General features: G+C 37.0%; 1 protein-coding gene across 1 annotated transcript; it reads right to left on the bottom strand.

Annotated features, from left to right (window-relative positions):
- Positions 1-303: 303 nt before the first annotated feature.
- Positions 304-2838, bottom strand: LOC147510270 (2-alkenal reductase (NADP(+)-dependent)-like). The gene is made up of 5 exons (XM_086602286.1): positions 2488-2838; positions 2191-2368; positions 1839-2005; positions 1171-1253; positions 304-776 (listed from the first exon to the last, which is right to left on the bottom strand). Exons 1-5 carry the CDS (start codon positions 2719-2721, stop codon positions 398-400), a joined length of 1041 nt encoding a protein of 346 aa, XP_086458412.1. The 5' UTR covers positions 2722-2838; the 3' UTR covers positions 304-397.
- Positions 2839-10540: the final 7702 nt, after the last annotated feature.

Here is a 10540-nt window from a genome sequence, read left to right as displayed (position 1 = left end):
CCTCTAAGCTTTTCATAGGTTTAATAAGGCAAGTATTGGACCACCAAGAAAAGTGTTGTGCGCCATACTCATTTTTTTAAGTGTTTCTCTCTTCTCTGAGTACTTGAGTACATTAAACAATTAAGCGCAAAATGAAACATTTATGATGAGCTCGACAGTGTAGCTCCAACTATATTTTATTTTTCTTAAAAGTAAGAGATACTTTGGGGAGGTGGGGGCACCACTCACTTGCAATCTGTTTTTCATCGAAACTCTCTCATGTGAGGCTTTAAATGGCATTCTATCCATTTGGTACTCAAGCAGTTGTATCAAGAAGCTTGTACTAAATTATTTGGAATTTTCATGTTCATAACTTGTCATTAGAGTAAATGGCATAATACGTTTTGCAACTTGTCATTCAAAACTCTGCAAGTTGAACTATCTTTTTCCCAACGTTGTCACCAACAAAGAGCCCTATAAAAGCTGACGGAATGCTTTCAACGCCATGTGAGATGTCCTCAAGGACATGCATTTGTTCATTGCGGAGGTGATCAGAAGTTTTGGAAATAAAATCTGCAAAGTCATGCATGTAATCAGCAGCTAGGAATCCTTGGATTGTGATTCGCTTGTACACAACGTTTAACATATTAGGTCCTGCCAATGTTTTGGCATCAGTGTACTCAGAAATTACGCCGCATACTGCAACTCTCCCAAAGTAATTCATGTTGTCTGTTGCAGCTTCTAGCATCTTCCCACCTACGTTGTCAAAGTATATATCGATACCATCTGGAAAGTACCTAAAGATATCAAATCAAGCAGATCAAAATCATAGATTTATGGAATGAAGAGTGAAACTTAGGGAGGGATGTTTGATTGCACAAGAGATCTCATTTTTTATTGAAGAGCATTTGTATTAAGATATTTTTATCATCGCCCAGAATTAATTGAGAATTTCTGTGGGATTTTTACATGTGAAGCTGTAAAGAAATTCAGGGAAGACTAGCGGAGCAAGTTGAAGGTCACATAGAAGACCGTACGGTTACATTATTTTTGTTGTGTGGTGAGATTTACCACAGAAGAAGAGGTACTTGGGCAATTGAGCACATTCTTACTGAAATTATGATGAATTTGAAAAAAATAATTAAAAAAATCATCTTATAATTACACAGATCAAAAATTAAAAATTGTAACCTTTTAAGAGTTGACTTCAAATCAGGTTCTTCCTTGTAGTTGAATGCATCATGAAAACCTAATTCATTTTTAAGCAGATCTACCTGTAAAACACACAAGCACGTTACTTATCGCCTAATCAAGTTCCTAAAATCACATTCTCTTGCTTTTGCTTTTATCCTGTATTAGGGAAGGTCGGGTTTGGGTCTAAACTGACAACCGAACCGACCTTATTGGTTTATATTTTTTTAGAACCGAATCGAACCGGCTATATTATACTAACCAATCCAAACCAGACTAATTTCCAGACGAACCGATATCTGAACCGAACTGACTGGGTTACAGTTTAACCGATGTTAACCGACCCAAACTGATTGGTTTTTATATATTTTTAAATTAAATCAATTAAATATATATTCTAATATATATTATGTATATCAGGTCGGTTCGGATCAGATTTAGAACTAAACCGATAACCGAACCGACCCTATCAGTTTTTAAATATACTTAACCGAACCGACTCATAAGCATAACCGACTTGAAACTGACCAGTTCAGTTCGGTCGGTTTTATTGGTTTAGCTGGTTTTATAGACACCCCTACCGGTATAAATCCTTTTAAAAAAATGTATAAAATTGGATTCTTCGATGGATCTTAACCCCATTTGAAAATGAAAATCTATAAACTGACCTTTTGTTTGCTTCCAGCACAGCCGACTACATAGCAACCAAGCAACTTGGCATACTGACCAACTACGTTTCCCACCGAGCCAGATGCTGTAGATACAAACACTTTGTCCCCCTTCTTGGGTTTACACACGCTAAAGAAACCACCATAAGCTGTTAAACCACTTATCCCTGCGGCAAGAAACTCAAATGATAAGAACACCAAAAGTCTGTGCCATTTAGTTTGTTATATAAACTTTTGTCAAGAACAACTATTAATTCTGTTATGCATGTTAGATAATAAGAAACCAATTCCAGTTATCAAGCAATTACACAGCAAGAATAATCCTTATAGTTTCAGAGCTCAGAGCTTATACCAAGAATTCCAACATGGTAAGACAATGGGAACTCTGTGGTGCCTAATTTTGTTAGCATATCTCCCCTTCGAACTAAGCTGTACTCTTCCCACCCTATCACTCCTACAACCAAATCATCCTTCTCGAATCCAGGATTTGTAGATTCCACAACTCTCCCTACACCGTATGCATCAATTGCCTGCGGAAATCATTCAAAAAACAAAATAAGAGAAACTTAAGCACATATGCAGATAACATGCATAAATTAAAAAAAACGTTAACATATTCGTTTGCTTCGGTAAAGTGATGGCTTAATACCTTACCAGGCGAGAGGCTAAGTGCGAAAACTGACGCCATTTGAGTAGAACTGAATTTCTTCATTCTGTTTAATTGGTAAGGATCAATGGATACGTACACGTTTTTCACTATAACATCATTTGATCCAGCTTCAAGAGATAGAGAAAGAGTGACACTCTTCAACTCAAAATCAGACTCTTTAGGGAAACCGTCGATGTGATGCTTTATTGTTGCATATCTGTTGGTCACTTCCATTTCAGAAGTTCTCTAACTCCTTCTCCACAGATCACAAATTTGATTGACTCTAATGTACAAAGTAGGAGAAGACTCTGTCTTATTATAACAAAGGGAATCAATTTGCTTGAATTCTTTTTTATGATAACTAGTATAGAGTAATACTCGTTACACCCTGATTGTATCTCTCCACACCCCGTGCAAAAAACTGTCTCCACACCCCGTTTTAAGTTGCAAAACACACCACATTGTGACGGGGTGTGTTATGTTCATGCACAGTTTTTGGTTTCTACTCAAAACTCGGTTTTCTCGTCAAACTCAAATAACTTAAAAAAAATAAGGTTGTGCCACTTCTGATGACATACTTTGGCAGACCTCTTAAAACTCTGAAAACATCTTCCTCTGCTCGGTGATATTGAACCGAACATAAACATTGATGTATATGCCACAAACAATGGCATACTTCATGCCATTCTGAGTGTACTTCTGCCCATGCTCTCAGGTGCCTCATGGTGAGGGACAACCCTAACATATACTTCCATAGCAACTGAAGCTTGGGAGAGAAGTACTGCCAAGTTTGGTCAAAACAAAGTATCATTTCTACTAAATGACCCTACTTATATATATTCTACCATTTACAGAGCACTTTTTAAAAAAAAAATAGGATTTGGGGTATCAATCCCCACTGTTTCATTAAATACGCAAATATACATGACCTTCTTTATCCTCCTATACAATTCTCTGTAACATAGGTACTAGAGGAGGTATAAAGTTGTTGTATCCTTCAACAAACTCAAGAGAAGCCAAGAAATTAGCTACTCTATTGCATTCTCGGTATACATTAATAAATTCTACAGAGAGAAATCTCGATGCAACCTCTAAAATTTCTGCTTTGATGTTCTAGCATTCCCAAGGTGCTTGTTCCTTGTTAAGCAGTATGTGTACTGCCCGTAATAGAGTTTGAAGCCACCTCGCTTCTTTGTGCGCGTATTATTTCACATCCCTTAAGTCCTACTAGGATGTCATTCATTTCCTAGTACAATACATTTTTCAGTCCTCCAACTCCTGTGTATGCAAGTGCAACATCACCTTTGTTGTCTCTAATAATGCCGCCAATGCTTGCTCGAGCATCAGTGAGAAAGCCATCAGGGTTAAGCTTAACCATCCCTTCTCTAGGTTTTAGCCAGCTGCATTGTTTCACTCCATTGTTCTTGTAATTCACTGTGATACCTAATGTTTCCAAAAGAGTTTTGGCATCTTGATTAACTTGAATTGGGGCTAAGGAGCCTTGTATAGACACTTTCATGCTGTCATTAGTCGATCACAAACAACCTGCCATGGCTGAGAGGTGTTCTTGAATCTTCTATTGTTTCTTTCTGACTAAATGAAGCTAACAGTTGCACAGGCAAATGCTTTGTAGATGTCTGCCTTTGTAGAGTTAGAACTACATAATCTGATGATTCGGTGCCATTCACTAGTGGAGTTTAAGGTTGCTCTTCTTATTCCCAACTGGTTCTTCACTCGACCCTAGATTGCTTTGTTGTACTGGTACTCAAAAAAGAGATGCCGAGAGTTTTCCTTTGACCTATTACATAGGCAGCATGAGGAATGATGGAGTACCTTCTTGTGGATCAATATGTCTTGAGTTGGTAAGCTATTAGCAAAAAGCTGCCAAGTGGTGAATGAATGTCTTGTCATTACATACTTTCCCCACACAAGATTGTACCATATGACCCTTTCCCTTGAAATTTTTGGGGCATGGTATGCAGATTTTGATGTAAATGTGCCAATAGGTGAGGGCGTCCATATAACACAATATTATGGTAAGAAGTTGTTTATAGCTGTGTCTTGTATCATCTTCTTGAGTTGTCCATCAGGTAGTCTAGAGACAATGCCATTCCAATTACCATATGATATAAGAGAGCTAACTCTGGCATTAAGAGGGACCTGGATCGGAGTTGGTTGTGAAGTTCAGGCATATCAATGAGCAATCTATTAGAGCACCATGGATCATACCAGATGCAATTGTCCTCACCATTTGTAATATTGTACTTGATGTATTGTATAGTAGTACCTCTAGTATCAAGAATCTTATGCCAAACCCATAAGCAGTCAACAGGGCATTTCATCTTCCAGAAAAATTTATCTTTGATATGGTTAAAAATTTACAGAGCACTTAACAAAAACTAGTTTTTTAATAAAATGTCAAAGCCACTTCAAACAACCAAGCAAAAACTCATGATAGCTTATAATTTGGCCGTAAACAATAACAATATCAAACAACAACAAAAGGTCTAAATTCATAGTCTTGCAATTTTTGAGTATATATACACAAAATAGATATTAAAGCAAAAAATCTTGTCAGTACAAGGATAGTTACAAAATATCTAAATCCATAACATTTTTTAGAACCTTTTTATACCACGTACTTCACGATCCTTGGTCCCATTATAGTTGCCCAATCCCAAGCTTTTGTCCATGCAAATGACTCCCATCCTAGAGCGGAATAGGACTATCATCTTCAAACACGAGTTTCACAAAATGTGTGCCTCCTCTAATGTATTGCCGCTATCTAAACTCGAGTTGGATCAGGAGCAGTCCACAAAGGAAAGCTAGTATGACGTACATTCTTTCTCTCCAATAACGACAAGGACACACTGAAAAGTACTAATAGCTAAAAATCCCATCGGAGGAAGTTCAAACCATTCATTGGGGTTCATCGTATATGGAACTGTACACCATAGATTTGTCTTGATCGCTTCTTTTCATTTTTCTCCACCCATCATTAAAGTATAATCTGCCTCATGGGAAATCAACTCTGTCAACATAAAAGCCCTCACAGTAATCCATGCATCATCTGTATTAGACCTTAAGCATTGTGCAATCGCACTAAATCCACAATGTACATTCGATTCAATATCTTGCCAATCCACAATGAAGTCTCATATCAATGGATTTAAGTCTTGTAACCCATCATCCCAATTAGACCCAATTTCAGGTAAATCTACAAACACTTGAATTTGAGTTCCTCTTGGTTTTCTTTTGCATGGTACCAACTTCCTGGCTTTACTATTCTTGCTTTCTTGACTTGCAATTTGTTCCTCAACTGTTTGTGCATACTCGAAAGCTGAAGGCTCTCTCTTTGTGTCACTTTTACGTCTTCACACCAATTTTTATTTCAGGTGGTATACCCCTCACCTGTTACTGGATTATCCCTAAGAAACTATGTATAACCAAATTTATCTAAATTTCTTAGAAATTCTTGCATTTGGTTTCTTCCACTCAACCAAACCAACTGATTCTTGTGACGATAATTGTATAGTATAAAGTACTTTTGTTTGACAAATTATTATCAGCTCTCTGTTGCAAGAGGAGTAAAATTTCACGCAGTTTAACACCACTCAAAGATAAATCTTGAATAATCAATTTTTCTTCAGCTTTTAACCTTCCGACGAATGCACAACCTATAAGATGCTCACCCATAGTATGATTATGAGTTATGATAAAATATAATTTAAATGATTTTGAAAAGACAGTTAATATGGAGATGGAGAAACAATAATTTATCAAGATATGAAACTCTCTAAATCATGTAAGATAGGAGGAGTAGTCGTGTTAAGCCAAACTTTAGTCGCATTACTACTTGGATGCAAGTTTAGATAATAAATATGCTTCACTATTGAGAGTCAAAACAATAGATATGATGTGAAAACATTGAATTTACATTGACAAGAAAAGATATTAGAAGGGATTTAATCCATCATGCGATTCGATTGACTATTAGTTAGTATCGAATCGCTTATATTAATCCCTAGTGAAGACCGAGTCCTCTCGGATCGAGGTTTCACTAGCATGAGAGTGTAGCTCCACCACAAATCTCTTTGGTGGTGGCTCTATACTCTAGCTCTCCGTTATGAGCTCTATCTCTATTTACTCATAACGAAGAACTTGACATTCTTTTATGCAACACAATAAAACTACTAGCTACTCATCCTCACATGGCTTCATAAACCTCTTCTAATGGAGGTTTAGCCTAGTGTCATAGGAATCATTATACTAAATCAATAATAAGGAGACATAATTGAAAAGACAATAATTGAAATTAAACTAAAGCTTTTGATTGATTGGGAATTAATAGTGGCTACAAACTAAATTATTCTAACCCTAAAGAAAGTAAAACTAATTAAAACTAAACTAAACTAATTATTAACTAAGGAGGTGAAGCTAGAAGAGGAGAGAAAGTGTTTATCCTTAGTCCATTAGGTCAAGTCTAAAGAAGCCACAGCTGTTATAAATTACTTTTGTACCCTTTTCATCCACTTTTACAACTCTGATTGGGGCAAGGCTAGGTTTATTGGAAATCTTATTCCGAGCCAGTCGTTTTGACATAAAGTAGGCCCAATTCCGAGGCCTGAGTTTAAAGCTACGACCTATTGAAGTTCTGTTAACTTTTCTATCCTTTTTCTGCCTGGATCGACTTTGACTTCCCAGCTATGACTGGGCTTATAACACCCCGTGTTTTTTTATATATATTTTTCTATTTAATTAATTAATTTAATTGTTTATTTTAAAAATTCATCGGATTGGACTCCGGGATACGCGGGCTTGGTTTTGGGCCGAAGTCGGTGTTGGGCTTGGGTTTTAGGACCCAAGTATATAAACACATTGTTCTAGAGAATAGGGTTTTGAAGATAATAAAATATAAAAAATGGAGGCGCAGAAAGAAGTTTCTTTGTCGAGAGGTGGAGCACGCACGATTCGGCTAGGAAAATTCGGCCGAGCTATTAGTTAAGGTGAGTAGCTATTTTGCTATTTCAATCAACTTATGGTTTTCTCGTATTTGATAATCGCTCATTATCCGTTGTATTGGACTTCGCGGCCATCCGCTTTATTAAACTTTATTGAAATTTCGGTTTGTAATTAATGAACTGCGGCTATCGCGGTTTGAACTGTGTGGAGCTCTGTCAAACTTTGAACAAAGGCCAATGGCGCGGCCACGTAAATCGCCCAACATAGTTTTAACTCTTTGTTTTGTGTGGGTTTTAAACTCCTATGGTTATGTAGTGTTGGGTATATTGTATTGAAGGTGGATTGTTGATTGGATGATTGGGTGAAGGTCGGGTTCAATTTTTGGAGGGTCATCGGGTGAGAAACAGCTTTTTATGGCGTCACCGTCCGAAGTTATCGGGTAATTGCTTGAATGGGTTATTGTTGTTTTGTTTGGGTGATGTCAAGGTGTTGCCAAAGCTTTGAGGGGAAGCTTTAATGGCTACCGACGCGCCATTCTTGATATCGAGAATTTATTTTTTTATTGTGATTTTCGTGGTTTGAACCGTGGTTTGTGGTATTGTGGGTTGATGGGATGATGTTTGGTGGTAGTGGGGATGGTTGGGGCTGTCGATTTGAGCTTGGAACAAGCTCTAATGGAGGCCGAAATTCCAGATCTAGATTTAGGAATAGTTTTTGGTTTCTATGATTTTCGGTTTTCGCTTTTGTTAAAGTCGGTTGGTTTTTGATTTGGTATAAAACCGATTTGATGGAAGAGGAGAATGGTGGCCGGCGGTTTTTGGTGGCTGCTGGTGGTAGTAGCTAGGGAGAAGATGAACAGTGATTTCGGTGTGGGCTTGGGCCTTAGCTGTTTGGCTGGGCCATAAACTTTATATGTTATGTTAGGCCCGATTCTATTTTAAAGTTTTTGGGCCTGATTTTGGTTGTTTTGTTTGGGCCCAATTTAATTAAGTTTTAGGACCAGTTCTAATATTAGTCTATGGGCCCGTTTCATTTGAAATTGTGGACCGCCTACCTAAAGTTTTTGGGCCATTGCTAATATTGTTTTTGGGCACCCATAGGACTTAAAATGGATCTATTTGGGTCTTCCAACTTTTAGACTTCCGGGTTCTAAGTTTTGGGCTTGGCCAGTTGGGTCCGAACTATTACTTTCGTCATGAGCCCTTGAGCCATGCACCTTTGACTTTGACCATGATGAGTTGACTTTGACCATGATGAGTTGACTTTGACAAGAGTTGACTTTTGACTAGGGTTGACTTTGACCCAGTTAACCCAATTTGACATTTTAACTTCGGATTATGATTTGGGTTATTAAGATAGATCTAGGGCTATTAGCATAGTTGACTTTAAAGCTAAGACCTCTATATATCGCGTGTATGTGTATTAACTACTATGTGATTTTCTTTGTATTTTATGATATGCAACGTTATGACACTAAGACATCTCTGAAATTAATAACGCCAGAAATCAAAAATACAGAAATAAGATACTCATTCGCTATCTTAAATGATATATAAAATAAAGTTCAATAATGCATAAATAAATTTACCGCACTCTTTTAGAACTCCACGACTCAAGTTTTGGAATTGAGTTTTATGACTGTTGATGTCATATGTTAGGTGGGCATTTATTGAATGTGCCATGAATGACCCGGTATTCATTGAATGTGCCATGAATGACCGATTGTTTGACTGCCTTGCTGAGAGGAACTAAGGTATTAAGCCTTGGGTTAGTGGTATTAATTTGATTATGTGAGTGTTTGGGTTTTCTTTTGAATACCTAATATAATATCTATATATGATATATAGAAGTTCTAACTTTCTTTTGCAGGAGGGTAGGACTTAATAACATTTTGTGCGAGGGGCGCCAGTCCTACCCTTTATACAACGGCGGATATCGGTAAGTGTAATTCAATGGTTTAGATATTAAAAGGAGTTATTAGAATGAGTTAATACAATGGAAGTTAATAAAATGGAAGTTTTGCTTTCAGAAGAAACTATCTTGGGATGAGATGACGGAACTAACCGCTTCTCCAAGCTGAAAATGATTAGGTTATGATAGATTTAAAGTGTTAGTTGGATAAGAAAAGTTTGAAATGTTTATATGTGTTTAGTCTACTCATACCACCAAATTCAATTCAAATTTGTTGACCCATGTTTGCTTTGTTTTGGCAACGTGGGTGTGTTCTTAGGAACATAGGTGGAAGGCAAAGTGGAATTATGCGGCGTGATGATTTGGATTCTTGTCCGAGCAACCGGGGAGTTTATTTTTAGGTCCGTTCTTTTTGGAAGTATGTAATAGCTTAGTTCCTGTTCATATGACATGAGAATACGATGTTGAGGACCTTTTATTCTTAGAGTTTTATATGATGTTTTTGAACGGAAGATAGTCTTTAATAAAGTGATGGTTGAGAAATTTTGGAGATTTTTGTTGTTAAGATTCTTTATGATGTGGGTTTTAGGTTTTGACATGTGTTGTATCCACCCCGTCATAGCCTGGGTTTTTAGACAATTGAATATAGTGATGTTTGAGATATTTATATTTCAAATATTCATTTTTTTAATTGTTTAGAAATTCGGGCTGTGACAGGGCTTGAAAAAGTTTTTTCTCCATGATTCTTGGGCTTTAAATGTAGAACTTTCTTGGCAATCATCTGGACTCATTTTCCATGAAAAAGTAGTGTTTTTAGTCACCTAATCAACTTCAAGTCCTGAAATGCACAAAAACACGTAAACAGTACTAACTCTTATTTATTATAAACATAATTGGCCTAACTAGAGTACTATTAAGGGGTTTAAACTACACTTTTGGGTACTTATCACACCACCCCCAGACAGCATTTTGCTTGTCCTTAAGCAAAGATGAGAAATAAAAACAAATAAGTGGCAAAAAATGTAATCCTATCTAATCTCGTTTCGCGGAGTGCGATTGCATTGACCATATGCAACAAGGCCTTAAACCACTAGGAATTCCCTAGTGGACAAGTTATAGCATCGTGAGAGTTTTCCAGAGAAGGTACTCACAAACTTCATTTATACTACAACTACTAAGA

The sequence above is a fragment of the Coptis chinensis genome, chromosome 3, assembly GCF_015680905.1.
Source record: "Coptis chinensis isolate HL-2020 chromosome 3, ASM1568090v1, whole genome shotgun sequence".
NCBI lineage: Eukaryota > Viridiplantae > Streptophyta > Magnoliopsida > Ranunculales > Ranunculaceae > Coptis > Coptis chinensis.
This window is presented reverse-complemented; position numbering and strand designations above follow the sequence as displayed.

Bases quoted from the DNA above. Each gene is read 5' to 3' on its own strand.
- LOC147510270 (XM_086602286.1), bottom strand. From the start codon at position 2,721: ATGGAAGTGACCAACAGATATGCAACAATAAAGCATCACATCGACGGT. The intron at 2,369-2,487 runs GTATTAAGCCAT...TGATTTCCGCAG, and splicing joins TTAGCCTCTCGCCTGGTAAG to GCAATTGATGCATACGGTGT. The intron at 2,006-2,190 runs GTATAAGCTCTG...TTCTTGCCGCAG, and splicing joins TTACCATGTTGGAATTCTTG to GGATAAGTGGTTTAACAGCT.